This window comes from Brassica napus, chromosome C7 (genome assembly GCF_020379485.1).
Source record: "Brassica napus cultivar Da-Ae chromosome C7, Da-Ae, whole genome shotgun sequence".
In the NCBI taxonomy this organism is placed as follows: domain Eukaryota; kingdom Viridiplantae; phylum Streptophyta; class Magnoliopsida; order Brassicales; family Brassicaceae; genus Brassica; species Brassica napus.
Window position 1 is genome coordinate 44,019,617 of NC_063450.1, and position 21,553 is coordinate 44,041,169.

At 33.1% G+C, this 21,553-nt stretch overlaps 3 protein-coding genes and 1 pseudogene across 3 annotated transcripts; 3 read left to right on the top strand and 1 right to left on the bottom strand.

The window, feature by feature from the left end:
* The first annotated feature begins 4,564 nt into the window (after positions 1-4,564).
* On the top strand, positions 4,565-6,248 carry LOC106414342 (probable 6-phosphogluconolactonase 4). The gene is made up of 3 exons (XM_013855012.3): positions 4,565-4,845; positions 4,923-5,055; positions 5,558-6,248. Exons 1-3 carry the CDS (start codon positions 4,676-4,678, stop codon positions 6,038-6,040), a joined length of 786 nt encoding a protein of 261 aa, XP_013710466.2. The 5' UTR covers positions 4,565-4,675; the 3' UTR covers positions 6,041-6,248.
* A 4,910-nt stretch (positions 6,249-11,158) lies between these two features.
* Positions 11,159-12,677, top strand: LOC106415823 (6-phosphogluconolactonase 3, chloroplastic). The gene is made up of 3 exons (XM_013856623.3): positions 11,159-11,635; positions 11,794-11,920; positions 11,999-12,677. Exons 1-3 carry the CDS (start codon positions 11,232-11,234, stop codon positions 12,452-12,454), a joined length of 987 nt encoding a protein of 328 aa, XP_013712077.3. The 5' UTR covers positions 11,159-11,231; the 3' UTR covers positions 12,455-12,677.
* Positions 12,678-12,835: 158 nt separating this feature from the next.
* LOC106414071 (rab GTPase-activating protein 22) lies at positions 12,836-16,446 on the top strand. Its single transcript, XM_013854783.3, has 5 exons — positions 12,836-14,172; positions 14,461-14,596; positions 14,691-14,740; positions 14,901-14,954; positions 15,036-16,446. Exons 1-5 carry the CDS (start codon positions 14,006-14,008, stop codon positions 16,249-16,251), a joined length of 1,623 nt encoding a protein of 540 aa, XP_013710237.2. The 5' UTR covers positions 12,836-14,005; the 3' UTR covers positions 16,252-16,446.
* Positions 16,447-16,631: 185 nt separating this feature from the next.
* LOC125590641 lies at positions 16,632-17,969 on the bottom strand (annotated as a pseudogene).
* Positions 17,970-21,553: the final 3,584 nt, after the last annotated feature.

Genomic DNA, 21,553 nt, shown 5'->3' on the forward strand with positions numbered 1-21,553 from the left:
GGAGAGGGTTATGGGGGAAATGAAGCTACTAGTAGTAGTAGTAATAATAATTTTGAGGATGCTCATCATAGTGAAGAACCGAATCATTTGCATAATGAATATAATTATCATCAAGATCAGGAGCAGATGGTAGATCATGATAGAGTTCAAGATATGATTAGTGATGCATTTTTAGAAACAACTACAACAATAGCTGATGTAATTGGAAATATAGAAGAACCTAATTTGGATGCAAAAAGGTTTTATGAAATGCTAGATGTTGCAAATCAACCAATCTACACTGGTTGTAGAGAAGGTGTCTCTAAATTGTCTCTAACAGCTAGGATGATGAATATTAAAACGGATCATAATTTACCTGAGAATTGCATGGATGCATGGGCGGAGTTGTTTAAAGAGTATTTGCCAGAAGACAACGTGTCTGCTGAATCTTATTATGAGATTCAGAAATTGGTTTATAATCTTGGGTTGCCTTCGGAGATGATTGATGTTTGCATCGACAACTGCATGATCTACTGGAAAGAAGATGACAAATTAGAAGAGTGTCGATTCTGCAAAAAACCATGATTCAAACCGCAAGGCCGTGGGAGGAATAGGGTACCATACCAAAGGATGTGGTACCTACCAATTACAGACAGATTGAAAAGATTATATCTATCTGAGAGGACTGCTGCATCGATGAGGTGGCATGCAGAACATGTCCAGAGAGATGGTGAGGTTGCACATCCATCAGACGCAAGAGCGTGTAAACAATTCAACAAGGTACACGCATATTTTGCTACAAATATTCGGAATGTCTATCTTGGGTTAGGCACCGATGGATTTAGTCCATTTGGAATGTCTGGTAGACAATATTCTTTGTGGCCAGTCATTGTTACGCCGTACAATTTACCGCCGGATATGTGCATGGAACAAGAATTTTGATTTTTGACCATATTAATCCCTGGGCCGAAGCATCCAAAACGGTCTCTTGATGTTTTTCTTCAACCGTTGATAGAAGAGCTAAAGCAATTGTGGTCAGAAGGGGTGAGGACGTACGATTGTTCCTTATAACAAATTTTGTGTTGTGGATGTCAATTTTGGGAGAAGATACAACAAATTTGAGCCTTTCATTTTAGCTTCACAAGCCGAGCAAGTTAGCTTCCTTCCTTATCCTCGGCTTCGAACTTCCGGGATAAACTGGTTAGATTCTATCAAAATTACACCTCGTGGACGCATTGTCGCTGGAGAAGAACCGCCCTTGCAAGAAGAAGACGCTATCAATGAAGTTAAGGTACCAGAACAACCAACTGATGAAATCATTTTGATCGACCCGCCAAAAATTCAAAATGAAGATATTCCCGAAGATGCGACAGATGAAGCACGTGAAGACGAGTTTGAGAGAAGCGATGATGATGATTGTAATGATAGTAATGAGAACGAAAACGATTTAGAGTGATGTTTTGCCTTTCATTTTAACAAATGTTGTAACAAATGTTGTTTTATATAATATTTATTTCTTAAGTTTTTAAAAATTTATTTGGAGTTTTGGGGTTTTAGAGTTTAAGTTGGAGAAAGAGCAAGAAGTAATAGAAAAGAAGATATGATGTTAGATGATATGTGACTTAGGGGTTTAGGGATTTCATTCTCGGTGTTTAGGGTTAAGCGTTGTAAAATCGTTGTAAACATAACATGGGAGTCGTAATTTCGTCGTAAACAGAAAAACGCGGGCCTGGTAACTTCGTCGTAAACGGAAAAGCTTGGTAAATCGATTCGACGTAGTTTCGTCGTAAATAGAAAAACGCGGGCCTGGTAACTTCGTCGTAAATGGAAAAACGCGGGCCTGGTAACTTCGTCGTATTATTACGTCGCGTTTACGACGAAATGTTTTCTATATATTGAGACACCGAGAACGAGGCTGCCTCGTTCATTCCTCCCAAATTCATTTCCTCTCCCTCTAAGGTACACTCTCTTTCCTTTTCTATTTTTTTAAAAGTTAGTTTAGGTGATTAATTAGTTAGGTAATTAGTTTAGGTGATTAGTTAGGTAATTAGTTTAGGTGATTAGTTAAGTGACGGAATACTATAGTTTAGGTGATTAGTTAGGTAACGGAATAATTTTTTAATTATGTCGTCGTAATTGATTAAATTTATTTTAATTTTTTTTAGATGGCTCCTAGAAGGAAACTAGCAGCACCTCATTATGCCCAATTGTTTGGCGATGGTTCCGGTACATCTTCTTCCGGTCCATTGTCTTCCGATGCAGTTCCAGACTCTCAGACTTCTCAGATAGTTTTTTCGAGTCCTCCTCTTCCACCGCAGATGCCTCCACCTCCTCCTCCAGCGGCTGCACCTCAGCCTGTCCCAGAAGGTGCAGTTCATCCGGATTTGCGTGTGCCTTCATATGCTCCATTCGCGAGATATACGGTGGAGGATTTGCTTGTTCAGCCTGGAGGGGAGGGTTTGGATGTTCTAGAACCCGAGAAACTTATTGGTAAGTTATTAATTTTTATTACATTAAAATTTCAATTATTTTTATTTTCTAACGGTTAATTTTTTTTTTTCAGGTTTGAGGCTAACAACCGTGTTAGCCGGAGTGTTTCGGCGACGATTAAGGGTTACTACGACGGGGCATATCCGAACTGGAGCAAGACACCAAATCACGTTAAGATCACTTGGTTTAAATGTTTTGCGGTAAGATTTTTAAATTTAATTAAATTTTCACTTTTAAGTATATACATATATTTTTTAATATTTATTATTAATTGTAATTTTTCTTAAAATTTTCGTGTTTCAGCAAAAGTGGCATTGGTCTTTGGGAATCACCGAGAGGGTGAAGACGGAATTCATTGCAAAGGCAAAGATCCGCATCTGCAACACAGTCTCCGATTGGAAGGACAAGTGAGAGATCTACGGGTATGAGGGAAAGCCCACTGAGCTCACGAAGGATGTGTGGGATGACCTCATCGCCTATTGGGAGCACCCCTCTTGGATCAAAAAGTCCAATTCGTGCTCGGCTTCACGAAGGACGAAGGATAAAGATGGTCATTTGCCCATGCTTCACAGAACCGGACAAAAACCTCATGCAGGAATCCGTCTAGAAACTGTAAGTTTTGTTTTAAATATATATTTTAAAATGTTCAATTAATATAATTTTTAATATTTAATTAATTTTTTTTTTGTAGTTCGAGAAGACAGGAGTCTTACCATGTCTGTCTGACCTATTCAAGATGACTCACGCCACATCCGATGGAGTTTTTGTGGATCCTGCATCTGAGAAACTCTTCCAAGCAGTGGGTGCTCGGATTGAAGAACGGGAGACGCAACTAACCCAGGAGTCTCCCGATGGATTACCCGTCACATTGTCCACCGAAGAGGCCGACAGAATCTTCGAAGAGGTACAACTTAAAATTTTTGTTTACATTATTTTTAATATTTTAACTTAATTAACTATATTAATATATGTTTTGATTTTATAGGTGGCTCCTAAAAAGAAGGGACGGATAGTCGGTATAGGCTCTATTAACGAAGTTGCAAGGGCAATTTCGTCATACACTTCGAGACGGGATGAAAAGACTGCTCAGATGAAAGCTCGAATGAATAGCCAGCAGGTTCGTTTAGACTCTCTTGAGGATTTGCTAGACGTGATGGCCGTGGGAAACCCGGTTATGCAGAGAATGTTGAGTGAGAGACGAGCCGCTCTTGGGTTGCCAGTACGAGGTCCGCAAGAGTCCGATCCAACCCGTCAACAGCCGAGCAACCCCACCGACTACTTCGAGAATATGTAGTTTTTTTTATATTTCTATTTGTATTATGAATTTAAATATTATTGTATGACTTTTAAATGTTTTTTTTTTAAATATGTTTTTCATTTTCATATTTCGTTTTAAAATTTTAATTATTTTAAATTCCGAATATTAAATACATTTAAATTTATTATATACTAATTAATAATAATATAATAAGAATCGATGTAAACTCCTCGTAAAATTACATGGAGTCTACATCGAACGTTTACGAGAGACTAACATCGAAAGATTTACGAGGGTTTTACATCGAAATGTTTACGAGTGATTTACAATGAAAGTATTTACGTGTGCTTTACATCGAAAGAGTTACGTGAAGTTTACCACGAAAAGTTACGTCTCGTTTACGGGTAAACGAAACCTTGCCCTGCGCTTTACGAGGAATTTATTTTGTAGTAAACATAACAAGTCGTTTACGAAGAAATCTCCATTACGACGGACATTTTACAACGTATTTCGAGGTTAATTCGTCGTAACACTCCGTTTACGACGAATTTATAACGAATTCTGCCCTCGTAAAAAATATGTTTTTTTCTACTGAAATAACATTACTATATTGGTCGACAACACGACGTCAAGTCAAACCCAAAATTTTGATAAATAAACGATTTTTTTTCTTTGAACACAAAATAAACGTTTTTTTGATGTGTTTGGTACCTTAAAGATTGTTGAAATATTAAATATGGTAGAGTAATAGTACTTCTGTTGTATATATATTGTTAATTGTGAATGAGTAAGAAGTGAAATAACGATTATTTTAATTAGCGAGTATAAAGAAACCTTGACTCGCGTTGCCTATATAAGAATCAAGACTCGCAGCATTTTCTCATCATCATATCTTCTCCTTCTTTAGTTATTAAATCTTCTCTTCTTCTTTTCTTCAGCAAGAATCATATGGCATCTTATTCAGCGAACACGAAGAGGGAGAAGAAGGTGTTTGACACTGAGGATGACGTAGCTAAGGCTATGGCCGAGTACACGTTCAACCTCTCCAAAAAGTTCTGCAAGAAAAGAGGCTATTTCACCATCGTTCTCTCTGGTGGTGACCTCGTCCTTTGGCTCAAGTATGTACTATAAAATCTTTTATTATTCATTTGTAGTTTAATATTTCAGAAATATCTAATGTAACTAAGTTTTGCAGAAAGTTGTTGGTTCCCGAATACGCTGAGACTGAATGGTCAAAGTGGCACGTCTTCTGGGTCGACGAGAGGGTTGTTCCATTGGACAATAAGGACAGTAATTACAAACAGACCTTGGACAGTTTTCTCTCCGAGGTAACATTATGATCGCCATTTCAATATCTTATTTTCTCAGCTTATATAACAACTTATAAATCTCCATTTTTAGTTCCCAATTCATACACATATATTCAAAATTCATCAAAGAAAATATAATTTCAGGAACTTGATAACCATGTGGGATTCATTTGCTTATAGCTTGTAAATCAAAAAGTCAATGGACGACAACCATAGTGGCCTAGTGGTAAAAGATTCGGGGACAAAACATGATCTCGATCTCCCTAGCTAGGTTTTATTTTAGCCACGAACTATTTCACTCTTAGTTGGTTAGTTGTGTCACACTTGTCTTATAAAATATGGTGAGTAAAGTACTTGAGGGCTACACTGATTTAAAGATTCAACGCAGATTTAAAACAAACAAAAAAGTTAGTAGAATAGTCCAAATATTGTGATATACAATTGTTTGTTTTCCATAGATTTATAACATCACATTATGTGTTAGACGGCTCTGATATATACTTAAATACAACTAATGTAGGTTCCTATTCCAACTTCGAACATTTACGCAATAGACCAAAACTGTGCAGCCCTTGGTGATGCCAAAGGCGCTGCAATAGTTTACGAGGAATGCATCAAAAGATTGGTGAACCAAAACATCATCCGCACATACAAATCCTCAGGATTTCCTCAGTTCGATCTCCAGCTCCTAGGGATGGGTCCAGACGGCCACATGGCGTCCTTGTTCCCAGGACATTATCAGATCAAGGAGAAGGCTAGTTTGGTGACTTATATCACCAACTCCCCAAAACTACCACCAAAGAGAATCACCTTCACTTTACCAGTCATCAACTGTGCTTCCTACAACCTCATGGCCGTTTGTGGTGAGGCTCAAGCCGATGCGGTTGCAAAGGTCTTTAAAGATGATTTTAACTTGCCTTCAGCTAGGCTCACAGCTGATACACAAGCCATCTGGTATCTCGACAAAGCTGCTGCTTCCAAGCTCCCATCAGAGTGCCTTTGAGATTCAGTTCACTTCGGTTTAATTTTATTTTGCATCTATTTCATCTTACGTTTTCAAATAAAAATTTATGATCGGATGTAATAATGTCAGATCGAGTTGGTTCGGTTGAATCTTGCAAAACAACTTTGTTTGTATTTCTCTTGTATGTGTTCTTCCAATAAAGTAATAATAATAAATTGATTTGATCCCGGTTTAGGGTGATCTCTCATTTGATTTGCAATAATACATCTTATTTTACTATTGTAGTTGGTTTATGTGGTCTATCTATTTTATCATTTAAAAGTATGGATTAATAGCAATCGATTTTATTTAAATGTATACGTAACTTATACTGAAGCCTTTAATGTCAGTCAATAGCAAGTTTTGTGACATACAAATGATCTAAAGTGATATATCAATGACTTGTTGTCTTGTTACAACTAAGAAGCTCAAGATGAATAGAGAGATAGTTTAGCGGTTTTCAAAGAAGATTTGTATGCAGTGCTGGTCCTGACATAATTGGCGCCTAAAGCACACAAATTTTTTATTCCCCTAACTCATAATTACTTTTGTTTCTTTTTAATTTATGTAATAAAAATTTAATCTCTTTCGAGAATAAAAATAAAAACTTCAACACATTATTAATGAAAATTGTTATTTTTTCTCTACAATCCATTCATCAATTTTTTATTTAAAGAAATTATAACCCATCAAAATTACAGTTTAATTTTAAAAATACTGTTGAAAATTTCAGAAAGATACATAAAAATTAACTTAACTTATGTTACTTTATATTTGTTTTTATTTCAATTTTTATAAAAATATATTATAAAATTACAAAAATAAACAAAAATAAAGAAGAGAAAATTACACTAAAACTGAAAATGCGACAATCAGTAAACAATGAAAGACATATTTTTTTAAAGAAAGGAGTAAGAAGAATGAAACTAAAATATGTTAGAATGAATAAATGATAATTATGTTTGTATTTTTACACTTTATTTAATATAATAAAAAAATTAAAACTATTAAAAAGGGAAGAAACTAACCTTGACTAAGATTTATTTATTTAGTTAATACGCAGTCGTAAGTGGACTAAGATTATACTCCCTCTGTTTCATTATAAGTGTCGTTTTAGGTTTCGGCACACGGTTAAGGAAACAATTAATTTTGTACATTTCCTATAAAAAACACTATTACTTATACACCTAACCATATTTCAACCAATAGAAAAATAAATTTAGCATAAAATTAATAAATTTTGCATTGAAAATCAAAAACGACACTTATTTTGTAACGAAAAAAATTCTCTAAAACGACACTTAATATGAAACGGAGGGAGTATTTATTATCATTATCAAACGAGGAGAATAAAATAAAACTAGGATGAGACCCACGTTTTGCGCTGGGTAAGACATGCATAAAAATCATATATTTAAAGTAGGGTTGTTCAATCCCAATGATATTTTGGTTTATAAAAAAATGGATACCATATTAAAATCATATCTGTTTTGGTTTGGTTCAGTTTATATAATGTCGGTTTTTGGTTTATTCAATTTTAGTATAATCTTGGTTTTGCTTTTTGATATTTTGGTTTATAAAAATTAGACACCATATTAAAATCATATTTATTTTGGTTTGATTTATATACTGTCGGTTTTTGGTGTATTCAATTTTATACCAAAAAAACTTAAACTGTATTTATCTTTTACTACATTTTGTTAACTTATTTTATATGATTAAAAATCAAATTTATTAAATAATACTCTTATTTTTAAATATAATGTTTCTTTTATTATACTTAAATTTTAAAAATAATTGTTAAATAAATTATAGTTATTATAGATTAAAAAGATGAAAAGAAAAATGATTAATAATATACTAAATTTAAGACACATATATGTCAATTATTCAAATTAACGTCTTAAGTATCAAGATCATATAAATAAAATAAACTACATGTATATAATTATATTATGTAATTTACATAAAACAATACTACAATATTTTAATTAATCAGTTTATTTGGTTTATATGGTTTGATCGGTTTATATACTGAATCATATCTACATACCACGGTTTCTAGAAATAACATCTATTCAGTTTATATGGTGTTACCAAATTAAACTAATTTTCTATTTCGATTTGGTTCAGTTTTAGTTGGTCTGGTTTTTACCGAGTTGAACACCCTTAATTCAAATGACTAAATCATAAATAGTTTGCAAACGTATACTACAATGATAGTTGGTCCGGTTTTTGAATCTTAAATATAAATTTTCCGCATTTACCTCATACTAAATTGTGTATCAAGGCAATTATTTTAGATATTTATGCATACAATATTAAGTTAATCGTATTTAATTCTTTCTTTTAATAAGGAAACTGTCATTTATACGTAACTGTTTCCATGCTCAACGAATATGGTCTCGAGTTTGGTTTATTAAAACTTCTTATCATATATTTTTATGTTTGGGTGAAAATTCCAAAATTAAATTACATGAAACATTTTGCGCGGGATGAACATTTTATATACAAATATTTTTTACGTCTTATCATATATTTTTATGTTTGGGTGCAAATCTCAAAATTTTCAATGTGGTATTTTTGATGCAAATTTCAAAATTAAAATATTAAGGTCTCAATACTCTTTCAATACAAATTTCAAAATTAACATATTTATTTATTTTAAATGGTACATAGTTTAATTTAAATGATAATATATATATATATATATATATATATATATATATTAATTAATATGAATGTCTATTATATAAAAATTAATATTAATACGGTTTTATGATCATTTGTATCTTGTTATAACAAAAAAAAATTAAGTCATTGATCACAAAATTTTCAAAGGGTTTTTAACATTTTTTGTAATTTAAAATAGTTTAAAAAGTTCAAAATGTAACATATAAGAAAAAACTAAGTTTTTTTATTATATGGTTAATGTGATTGTTTAATTTATTTTAATAATATAAAATTAAATAAAAATGAAGAAAAATCCAAAAAATTGTTATCAAATCTTTTTATTCATAATCATTAATTGATATATATATATGTTAATCATATTAGGTAATTCTGTATTTTTTATTTAAGGAAAGAATACACGTTTCTTATATTTTGGGTTAATATATTTTTTTAGTAATTGGATTTTGGACCACCATTTTTTTCAATTGATTCTTAAGATGTCACGTAAGCTAAATTGATATTTAATTAGTACAAATTTAAGATTATAATTTTTTTAATGATTCTCAGTTAATATATAGGGGATAATCATACCGAGGCTTCAAACCTACCACCAGTAGGATGAGAAAACAAGTCTGAAACCATTACACTAAAATAACTTAACACACTTTGGTGTCCTTCTAAAATTTATATTTTGCCTAAAGCCCTGACTTTAGCCCAGAACCGGCTTATGTGATGTTCATTCAATAATAATTATGCTGAAATAGACAAATACATCATACTATTCATTAGATGAATGATAAAAAGATTACCTTAAATACTGTAGAGAAGTCACAATATGAAAGATATTCGATGAGGCGAGGAAAACCACCAATGGTAACAAAATGGTGCATGTGTGGATGTTCCTCATCAAGTCAATCCCCCAAGTCGATCGTTGTCAATCAAAATTCTTGTCGAATCTATATTTAACAAATAGAGATGAAACTTGTGACTAGATATCTACATTGTTAAATGCAACAACCATAAGCTCCGTAATTTATTATTTAGTTGTTTGGGTACAACTAATAATTACTACTAGATTTTGAAAACGCGGATTTATTATTTTTTTTTTCAATTGACAAATATTCAGTAAATATTATATTCTTATAAATTTGTGGTTTATTTTATAAAAGACTCGCGAGTTTATTTTCTTTTTTTTCAATTGACAAATATTTAGTAAATGTCATATTTTCATATATTTGTTTTTTATTTTATAAAAGTCTTAAACTTTTTATCTTTATTTATCGTATTTTATTTTAAATGACTATTTATGTTTAAAATTTTAAATTTTATTTCTTTAATGAATTAAGTTGGTATAACTCTGATAAATTAATTTTATTATGTAGTTAATATTTTAATAAAAAAAATTATATATTTTTCAATGAAAAAAATCAATTTTTTTTATGAATGCTTAAATTATTTTAAGAAAAAAATAATAATTAAGAATGGTTGAAAAAAAATTATTTGAACTTGGACTCAATAGCCCAAAGGAAAAAAATATGTGAGAATTGGATCTGATTTTTTAATCGGCCCAAATGACCCAAGAGATATCTGATGTGGGCTGGATCCGAAAAAAATGACCCAATATAGATGTGTTATTAATATTACTTGATTGTCTTTAATGAAATATGCAATGTTAGTAAAGAAAATGACATACTAAAGTAAAAAGGACAATAAAATCATGGTTTAATAGTATAGATGTTAGTTGAGCCTGAATAAAAACAATATATTTTTATTAAAAACAATCTCTTTTTATTTTCATTTACAGAAATAAAAAAATGTGAATAATAGAACTACACAAATAGTTTAAATAATGCAATGAAGCAATTTAACAATAAATATCGTAGAGACTTTACAACTTTTTTTCTTCCCGCGTCAATTTTATGTATCTAGTTATAACAAAGAAGAAAATGAATAGACGAAATTCCACCTGGAAACTACAAAAGAATGTACTAGGTGTGCTCTATAAGAATGTACTAGATGTGCTCTATGGAAATTTTGTTTCAGGAAGCTCAAATCTAAATGAGAAACTTTGAATTGAATATTTGATGTGTGTGAATGTATCAAAACATCTTTGTTTGTATTTCTCGTCTATGTTCTAATAAAGTAATAATAAAAATTGGTTGATCCCGGTTTAGAGTGGTGATCTCTCATTTGGTTTACAATAATACTACATACACCTTTTTTTTTCTACTGTTATCAAAATATTTTCATTAACAGATTTGGTATTGTTGCTTTATAGGGTGATTTAGACTGAAACCAAACCGGTTTTATCAACTTAACTAACATGATCAAATAGTTGGGTTGTGGTTTTTACACGGTTTATCTATATAACCGAACCGGTTCGGTCCAAGTTTGAGAACACACAAACTCTAAAGCATCTGTGTGTTTGTTTGGTCGGGCTATTAATCCACTTGTCCTAACTCGGCAAAGTCAAAGTTACTCAGTTTACCTATAAAAAAGCTCACACTTTTTTGTCTCCATGGCTTCTTCTTCTTCTTCTTGTTTCCTTCGCTCGATTCTCTTCTCTTCCCCCACCAACTTCCCATCTCGATCAGATTCTCTCTCACCTTTCTTCCCGAAGAATCTGACTTGTTCTTCCCCTTCTACTCCGTCTCCTTTGTTATCGGTTTCGTCGATCGGAAGTGGATCTATCAGGAGAGTAGGTGACAGTCGGAGAAAGTTGTCGGAAGTGAGGAGCATGGCTACCACGGCGTCGCAAACGGGGAAAGAGGAGAATAAGAAGAGAGTGGAGATCTTCGACACCGAGGAGAATCTCGCGATTGATTTGGCCAAATACACAGCGGATCTCTCCGACAAGTTTTGCAAGGAGAGAGGCGCTTTCACTGTCGTCGTCTCTGGCGGCTCCTTAATCAAATCCCTCCGGTATGTGTCTGATCTGTGTGTATTACCTGCTTTCGATTCAAAGCCACGAGCTTTCAGATTTGCTTTAGTAGTTATGGCTAAATCAAGAACATAGCTTTAGCATTTAGACTCACTACTACTAGCTTTACCTAGTAATGCTTATGGGAATGGCATTTCAGGAAGTTAGTAGAGGTTGATTCAATCGATTGGTCAAGGTGGCACTTCTTCTGGGTGGACGAGAGGGTTGTTCCCAAGCATCACGAAGACAGCAACTACAAACTTGCTTATGATAGTTTCCTCTCCAAGGTACTCAAACATTCCACTCTTCCTCTCTCACATGATCAAGACTCAGCAGCTAAACACTTGCTTCACTTTTCTCACCAGGTTCCTATCCCTCCTGGCAACGTATACGCAATCAACGACTCCCTCTCCGCCGAGGCAGCAGCCGATGACTACGAGACATGCCTCAAACACTTGGTCAAAACCAACGTCCTCCGCGTATCTGACTCAACCGGCTTCCCCAAGTTCGACCTCATGCTTCTCGGCATGGGCCCTGACGGCCACGTGGCGTCGCTATTCCCAGGACACGGTCTCTGCAGCGAGAACAAGAAGTGGGTGGCTTCCATCACCGACTCTCCAAAGCCTCCGTCTGAGAGAATCACCTTCACGTTCCCGGTTATCAACTCCTCTGCGCATGTGGCTCTAGTGGTCTGCGGTTCTGGGAAAGCCGAGCCTGTGCAGATGGCTCTGAACAAGACTGGGAGTGTGCCTGCGGGTTCGGTTTCTGCTGAAGAGGAGCTTGTTTGGTTCCTTGATAAACCAGCTTCTTCCAAGCTCTAGACTTTTATAACTTGTCAATGTGAGTAAACTACTCTGGTTTGGTTTGCCTTTTGGGTTGTTTAGTCGAGTGGTTAACTCGCTGGTTATCTCCATATGTTGTGGGAGAGGCTGTTGTAATAAAAGCAGAAGATGATGAGAGGGGTTGAATGCAAATCTAATCTGAACTTGTTTGGATTCTGCAACCATTTGATCGTATGTTTGAAAACCATGTTATTCTCAACCAGTTTTGACTGAGTTGTAGTGTGTGATACACAATGAGTAGTCTGAGATGGAAAATAAATATATAAAATTTGATGGTAGTTTGTGTAAAGCCGAGATCTGATAGTAAAAACAAAAGAAATGGTGATGAAAATAAAAAAGAAGGATAAAAAATAGTTTTTTTTTTTAAAAATAAACTAAAAATCATTTAAATATTTAATTATATATTTATTTATCATAATTTTTTTGTCGGCCAAAAATTTATTAGTCTTTTCATTTCATTTTATCTATTCCCTCTATTTTGTTTTGCAAGTCGTTTTAGTGGATTTCACACGATTTAAGACAGTTAAGATAATGTATATATTATTATTCTTCTTAGTTAATTTAATATGCACCTTAAAATTATTAACTCTAGAAAATGCTTTAAATTTAAGGGTAGATAGAGCCAATAGTTATCATAAGTTGTTTATTTATTTTGACCCAAAACAAAATTTCTAAAACGACTTACAAAACAAAGTTGAGGGAGTATCGTTTAAGGTTTATTCACGTATATTAAGAAAATCTTTATACTCCTAATTAATAAAGTGTTTTATTTGACTTTATTAGTTAATAAACTAAAAATAGAGATAAAAGTGGAAAACTAGAAAACATACACATTGAAAATATGGCACGACACTTATGATAAAAAAAAAATTAAAATTATTCAACGACAATTAAAATGAAACGGAAAAAATAATGATCATCATCACTAAGTACAATATATTTAAGGAAATATGGACAAGTATTATAGATTGTATATTTAGTTGACTACTAGAATTTCATATCATTTATTATATTTATTAATTTATTTTTTCTAAATTTAAACAATGTAATCTGAATGAGGAATTAATGGCAAGGAAAAGAATTAGACTATAGTTGGAAAGATATATGGGTAAAAATCAAACAATGTATTATTTACAATGAATTTGGTCATAAAAGAAAAAGAAAAAAATCTAAAAAATCATTATGGGAGTCAGATGATAATAAAAACATCACTATTATAGGCTTCAACATCATCTAGAACATAAACAAAAATTTGAACTTAGTCAATGTGTGTTGGTAGAAAGAAAAAGATGAATGACTTAATAAATAAGAAAAAGTAATAATATGTAAAAATGTCGGTTATTTTCTGTACGTGGTGGGTCACATCTCAACTATATTGAACTTTACGAAGGCAAATAAATAGGAGGCATGAAGACTCCTTCTTCTTTACTCTGAATTGACTTAGAGAGAAGGAGAGAGATAAAGATAAAGATCTCAACTTTCTAGAGAGAGAGAGAGAAGCGGAAGAGCTAGTTCTCAAGCTTAGGTTCGATGAAAGCTCTTCGACGGATTCAAACGCGGTCTTCTTTTCCAAATCCTTCGTCGCCATTATTCTCTTCTCCCTCGTCTTCATCTTCTCCATGGACTCACTTGCGTTCTGCTCTCGTCCTTGTCACTTCTTCATCTCCTGCAAAATCTTCTTCTTCCTCCTCCAATCCGTGAGTCTTTTTGATCCCTCTCTCTCTCTCTCTCTATCAATGTCAGTCTCTTTGCGGTTGATTGCTTGTTAGATGAGTCTTGATCAAAATAAAGTGCATTGCTTTTTATTACAAGGCTTTTTGTCTTTATCTACTTTAAAAAGTGATTTGGTTTTCGTCACACTTTTTTTGTTGTCCTAATGGGACCAAACTTGAACCTGTTGTGATTCGAGCCTAACTTGCTTGTAGTGTTGCTCTATCGTCATGTCTTGTTTATGCTCCATGTTTAATTTCAATTTTTCTATTCAGGCATCGACTAAAATCACCGTGGTCACGGTTTAAACGGAAAAAGCCCCTCACGCTTCAACGGTGGAAAAGCTTCTTCACCCCTGATGGTAGACTTCGGAAGAGAGGAGTTGGTTTGTTGAAGAAAGTCAGGAGCAGAGTGAGTCAAAGCTCCCATAGCCTTTGTGAAGTTTGATGATAGTGTTTTTCACAAATGTTTATGGAATATTCAATTTTCTTATGTTCTCTTGTAGGGCATTGATCCTAGCATCCGGTCAGAGGTGTGGCCTTTCCTTCTTGGAGTGTAAGTACACACATTCAAATCACTTTTACTTATGGCAGTTAACTTTGTTTCTTTTCATGTGTTGATATCAAGGACATTGTCTGGTTAAGTTCTGGTTTAAAATGTTATTGATTATGTTGCTTCTCACTTGCCTTTTATTTATTTTCTTTCCTACAAACAGGTGTGATTTCAATAGTTCCAAAGAAGAGAGAGGTGCTACAAGAACTCAGCGAAGGTGAGAAACATATGAATCTCAGCTTGATCATTCCTTTTCTTCTCATCTGTGGCTTCAATTTACTTAACCTTTCAAATGCAGAAAAGTGTACGAGAGACTACGCAGGAAATGCAAAAGGCTTCAAAGACAAGACAGCTGCGAGTTCAAGTTAAACAAGATCAATAAACCTCCTCAAGACAAGCATAACGGTTGGTCTTTTCCGCAAGACACTGACAGTTCCTGCTCTGATGAGTCACTCTCTAGCGACAAAGAAAACACAGAAGATATTGGGTACATGAGTGACGACGTCTCATGTACTCTTGACATAAACTACACTGGCTCAACACACGTGAACTCCGAGTCTTCAGACTCAGATTCTTCAGACGATAACAACTCCGTTCACGCCTTTCCTTCTACTCAAGGGAGAGATGACAATAGTACTTCTCCATCAAGCATATATAATAATACATCCCGCACCAAAGAGGATTTTGTTACTTGGCAGCGTATAATCCGCCTAGACGCCGTCCGCGCCGACACAGAATGGTTCCCATACTCCCCATTCCAAGCCTTAGTATCACAAGCCAAAGCGCGTCGCGCAGCTGCAGCGGTTAGTCTAAAAGACTACGCCCACTTAGAACCGTGGAAGATCTTTCACGCCGCGCGCCTCGTGGCCATCCTCGAAGCCTACGCCTTGCACGACCCCGAGATAGGCTACTGCCAAGGGATGAGCGACCTTCTCTCCCCAATACTCACAGTCATCCCCGAAGACCACGAGGCCTTCTGGTGTTTCGTGGGGTTCATGAAGAAGGCTCGTCAGAACTTCAGGGTCGACGAAGTTGGGATCACGAGGCAGCTCGGCATAGTCTCGAAGATCATCGAATGCAAAGACTCGCGGCTCTACAAGCACCTTGAGAAAGTCAAGGCGGAGGATTGTTTCTTCGTTTACAGAATGGTGCTTGTGATGTTTAGAAGAGAGCTGACGCTGGAGCAGACGCTGTTTCTCTGGGAAGTGATGTGGGCGGAGCAAGCTACGGTGAGAGCTGGGGTTGGGAAGTCTTCTTGGAGCAGTAGAATAAAGCATCAAGCTCCTCCTACGGATGATCTGTTGCTGTATGTGATAGCAGCTTCGGTGTTGCAGAGGAGGAAAGTTATAATAGAGAAGTATAATAGCGTGGAGGAGATATTGGGAGAGTGTCACAGTATGGTTGGGAAACTAGACGTGTGGAAGCTCTTGGACGATGCACGTGACCTTATTATTACCCTCCGCAGTAAGATTGAACAATATGACATGGGGTCAGAATCAAAAATAGGCATGTGATTTTTTGTGGTGGTGTTTGTTTTCTCTACCTGAGTTTGTTTACTTGGAGATAGATTGTGGCTTGCTGTATCTCCATTTTCAATTTTGCATGTGTAACAAACAAGTTTTGTGCCGGGGGAAGAGAATCTTTCTCCGGTATTATAATAAGTGTGGATTACATAGTTGGTCGGCAATAAAGAGAGTATAAATATGGTTTAGAGATTTTCGTATTAATAATCATGAATAAACAAGACGATATCTTCGGAAAAAGAGAGTATTATTTTACAATAAGAGCACCTTATTCCAAAAGCAATATCATATTTATTGCTTTTGTTTTAGGAAACCATGGTGCCAAGCAATACGCATTATCATAGGTTACTTGAGACATCTAAGGGGACTCACTTGTATGATCTACGGTGAAGTTAGGCTCTGTTGGTTTCTGAGGTAGCGAAGCAAGAGTGTACCGAGGAGGAGGAGGATACACTAGGTTGTTCCTCACGTTCTGTAGCATACAACAAAATAAATTTGCAAAAAAAAAAAAAAACTTTGGAAAACATCAAATAAACTAACATAATAATCTAATAGTCCAGAAAATTATTATCAGCTCCATCACTATAATTATAATACGGGGTATAATCTTCTTGATGATTTAGTGACATTTGATTTTCATCTTGAACTTCTTCTCTTTAAGATGGTTCTCCTTCAGTTTGATCACCTTGATATTGTGATGTTCGATATTGTGATCCATGATATTGGTATTGGACACCTTCTCCTTGTTCGTTAGATTGACTTGTGCGAGCTTGTTCTTTTTTAGTTTTTTTTTTACTTCCAGTTATGGAATTCAAATCTGCGAATAATTAATATTTTATTCTTTTCTTTTATTTTTGCTACCTCGATCTTTTGTCTTTGAATTTTATTTTGTTCAGAATTGCTTTTCGTTATAGCTTTGAGAATTTTATCATTTTGTTCCATCAACTGTTTAAATTGTTCTTCAGATTTTAGTTTTCTCTTTGCTTTCTTCAAACCCATAGGTCTTGAAGATAAATTACAAGTGCCTTCTTTGGAATTTATATTTAGATCAAATGAATTCATACCTGGAGATGGTGATGACTCGGGATTAACTGAAAATGATGGAGATTATGTAATATTACGACCTTCTTCTTGGAATGCACCAGGTGCATTACCGTTGTTATTTGTAAATTTTTCCATGCCTATGAGGATAGACCATCGAATTTAAAGCATCTCTTATATTTGACATATTGGGCTAATAACATCTTTGCTTGGTTCAACTAATTAAAATAATGAGAAAAGATTAAATAAATTAATATTTACAATAAATTTATAAAACATAGTAAATATCTGGAGACAGCTGAAAGAATTGTAGTCATTCGAGTTTGTAAAGATCTTTTTGGTCTTGGTTGATGGCTGAAAATCTCAGAATTTTGGTATTCAGTTTCAACTCTTGCCCAAATTGATCTCTTGACTGGTTTATTCCTATGATTGGATTTTGAGAAACATGATTATCTTGAAAAACTAAATAAAATGACGCGATAGTACTTGATAATGTATATAACCTTTTGATATTGAGGAGATGTGGACCGAATAACAATTTCAAAAGTTTTAACGTATTTAAATGATAAAAAAATATAAAAATGAGGGATCTGTTAGACTTACCATTACAAGAATCTCAACGAATACGAGACGGAACTTGAAAGTTTCTGCTTACTACTACTAGCCATTGTTTGGTTGGTTGTTTAATGTGATTCACAAACAATTCATGACTTTTGACTGATAAACCAGTGATAGAGGTGTTTGCTCAACGGGCATTGATGCATAAACTGAGAAACCAGTAATTTCTCTTCTCCTTCGATACAGTACCCTAGGAGAACCACAAAATTGGGATGATGGATCTTAGTTAGCACACTGGCTTCACATTTGAAGGTTTCGATACCAATCAAGTCACCATCAATTCTATTGACTGCAATGTGTGTTTCATCAGACAAAGACAAAGCTAGTGTTGACTTAAGTGATATATTGTTGTGTCTCTATACACAACAGTGATGTAGAACTTCGATAACAGAGTGATGATATCTCTTTGTGTTAGATATATATATATGACTGAGAAAAGTAAATGACCATACTTGATTATCTTTTTCAAAATGCAAAATAGTGATTTTTGTAGATAATCTAAAAATTAGGAGATTTCTTTTTTCCCTAATCTAAAATTATGATGTTTCTAGATAATCATTCACTTTCATAATCTAATTTTGATAATCAAATAACTGAAACTTTCATAGCCTTCAAATCCAAAATATTTTCTTCTAAAAATACTAATTTTTGCTTTTGTTTTGTTTTGTTTTTGCTTATATTTATCGAAATTTTTTGTTTTGATCAAAGTTGTTTGGATGTTTTTAAATACTTTTTTATTGATAACAAAGCTTTTTATAAAAATTGGGAGATGGGATCCAATGAAACCGATGTAAAGAATCAATCTCATGGTTGATCTTGGGTTATATAGTTAGGTTATGAAGAGGGTTCAATACTTTATGTTCTTTAATTGTAGAAGGCAATAATGGAGAAAGGTACCAGAGTGACGATTTGTTTGCGAAGAAAGTGAGAGAGAGGAAAGGTAAAAAGCATAGTATTAGTTTTCTGATTATATTTTTCGGCCGTGTTTGTCTGCCAAAATATATGACATGGTTGTATATGATTGAAAGATTTTTTTCTTCTTATTTGGACATCTTAGCTATTAAGTATATATAACTTTTAGTATTGTTAGATTACAGTCACTCACCTTGAGTTAGAGATGTCTAGTTGTTATATATCTGCATCTTGCTTTTTCCTCCACTAACTAAATGTGGTGTTGCTCGACTAAGGAACACAGTCTTGTTCTAGGATGATACACACCCATATAATTGTGTCATCACCTATCATAAAATTTAATAAAATTAAGTTATGGATCATGTTAAATTTTCTTGTAGAACAGTAAACATATGGTAAACAAAAAAAAGGAAAAGAAACAGTTATCATAATAATGCAAGTTCTTGGAAACAACGAGAGCATCATGATATCCAACTTGAAATCAAGAATTGCCAAATGGCTCCGCTTCTCGTTTTTTTCTTTAATTATATTTTTGCTGCAGACATTGTTATTGTTGTTCTTTTTTGAAGTAATGGCATGCCTAATAACAAGAATTTGTTACATCTGATATATTTTCTCCAGTTTCAACAAATAGTGTTTCAACAAATAGTAAGCAAGGATTTACATGATACCCTTCGGAAAGGAATTAGAATCTTTTAGAAAGGAATTTGAACTCTTCAGAACATGTTTCCGAGTTAACTATAAACTAGATTTTGATGAAAACGCAGGTTTATTTTCCTTTTTTTTTTCAATTGACAAATATTTAGTAAATGTCATATTTCATATATTTGTGTTTTATTTTATAAAAGACTTAAATTTTTATCCTTCTTTATCGTGTTTCATGTTAAATGACTATTTATGTTTAAAAAAATAAACTTTATTTTTTTAATGAATTAAGTTGGTATAACTCTGATAAATTAATTTTATTATGTGGTTAATATTTTTAATAAAAATAATTATATTACTTTTAATAAAGATTTATACTTTTCAATGCAAAAATCAATTTTTTTATGAATGCTTAAATTATATTAAAAAAAGAAAAAAAAATAATTAAGAATGGTTGAAAAAATATTATTTGAACTTGAACTCAAAGGCCCAAAGGAAAAAAAAATGTGAGAATTGGATCTGATTTCTTAATCGGCTCAAATGGCTCAAGAGAGATCTGATGTGGACAGTAGGCTGAATCCGAAAAAAATAGCCCAATATAGATGTGTTATTAATATTACTTGATTGTCTTTAATGAAACATGCAATATTAGTAAAGAAAAGACAGACTAAGGTAAAAAAGACAATAGGATCCTGCTTTAATAATACAGATGTTAAACATAGTTTTTAAATAAGTTAAGAATAGGTTGTTTAAATATGAAAATTTTGTTGATGTCAAAAAAATAAATGAAAATTTTGTTTAGAATGCAATTTTGGGGGTTTCTTTTATAAGAAAAAAAAACTGAGAATTAAAATTTATGTGGCCATTTTTAATTATTTTAATATCATTTATTAATTTTTGAAATGGATTCAAATTTGAAACATATATAAGACAAGGATGTATTGGGGATATAAATAAAATAATCTTTCTTTATAATGAAAAAGTTAAATGTTGTGTGAAGTTATTAAAACCATGATGTATTTGTTTAATCTATAATATATAAGAGAATGAAAAACTTATGAAATCAATGATAAAATATTATAAACAGTGAGCCTTTGTCAAAAAAAATACATTATAAACAGTGAAGCAAAGTATAAGAGCATTCACAGCCTCCTTCGCATCGTTTTTCACAAATTAAAAAATATTAGAAATGTAAAAAGGAAGAAAGAGGAAGAGAGACTCGTGAGGGGGGAAGAAACTCTCAACTTTTGTAAAGAGACTATGAATACACATGACATTATGATATAGGTTGCTTTTATTTAAATTTTTAAAACTAATTAAATAATTAAATTGTGTACAAAATAATAATAAAAATATTAATGAAAAACTCTATTTGTTATTTTACCACTAATAATGTCCTAAGGGCACTCGCAGCGCAAATCTCTCACAATGTTTTTCACAAATTAAAAAAAGATATTAAAAGTTTAAAAAGAAAGAAAGAAGAAGTGAGATTAACGAGAGGCAACTATGAAGACACATGTCGTTATGATATAGGTTGCTTTTATTTAAATTTTTAAAACTAATTAAATAACTAAATTGTGTATAAAATAATAATAAAAATATTAATGATGTTATAAATTAAGCATTGAAATGATCATCCAATTCTTTACCAAACTCAAGCACTATGATCATCCACTCCTTTACCAACTCAAGCACTATGATCATCTACTCATCAAACACTATGATCACCCACTCATTTACCAAATTAAGCACTATCTTTGTTATTTTATGTATTGTTGTTCACTATAAATACCATCACTCATCTCACTCTTTTGTACACCATAAACAAGAACAAGAGTTTATAATCAAAGAACCATTACATCTTCTTCTTCTTCCTTATAATAAACTCTCTCCCTCATATTAGTGTTATTTGCTTCCTACGGGTATTAAATTCTACTCTTATTTAAATTTCTCGATACTATAAATTATAAGTTATTTCATAACACGTTATCAGCACGATCACTCTGCAATTCGGTAAAATTTATTTGTATCATTTATACCCTGTTATAATGGTCGGTATACCGCCTCTACTATTATT

What these genes read in the sequence shown, in the direction of transcription:
- LOC106415823 (XM_013856623.3), top strand. Translation starts at nt 11,232, where the DNA reads ATGGCTTCTTCTTCTTCTTCTTGTTTCCTTCGCTCGATTCTCTTCTCT. An exon ending in TCCTTAATCAAATCCCTCCG is followed by an intron (nt 11,636 to 11,793) that starts GTATGTGTCTGA and finishes ATGGCATTTCAG; the next exon opens with GAAGTTAGTAGAGGTTGATT. An exon ending in ATGATAGTTTCCTCTCCAAG is followed by an intron (nt 11,921 to 11,998) that starts GTACTCAAACAT and finishes TTTTCTCACCAG; the next exon opens with GTTCCTATCCCTCCTGGCAA.
- LOC106414342 (XM_013855012.3), top strand. Translation starts at nt 4,676, where the DNA reads ATGGCATCTTATTCAGCGAACACGAAGAGGGAGAAGAAGGTGTTTGAC. An exon ending in GACCTCGTCCTTTGGCTCAA is followed by an intron (nt 4,846 to 4,922) that starts GTATGTACTATA and finishes TAAGTTTTGCAG; the next exon opens with AAAGTTGTTGGTTCCCGAAT. An exon ending in TGGACAGTTTTCTCTCCGAG is followed by an intron (nt 5,056 to 5,557) that starts GTAACATTATGA and finishes CAACTAATGTAG; the next exon opens with GTTCCTATTCCAACTTCGAA.
- LOC106414071 (XM_013854783.3), top strand. Translation starts at nt 14,006, where the DNA reads ATGAAAGCTCTTCGACGGATTCAAACGCGGTCTTCTTTTCCAAATCCT. An exon ending in TGAAGAAAGTCAGGAGCAGA is followed by an intron (nt 14,597 to 14,690) that starts GTGAGTCAAAGC and finishes GTTCTCTTGTAG; the next exon opens with GGCATTGATCCTAGCATCCG. An exon ending in TGGCCTTTCCTTCTTGGAGT is followed by an intron (nt 14,741 to 14,900) that starts GTAAGTACACAC and finishes TCCTACAAACAG; the next exon opens with GTGTGATTTCAATAGTTCCA.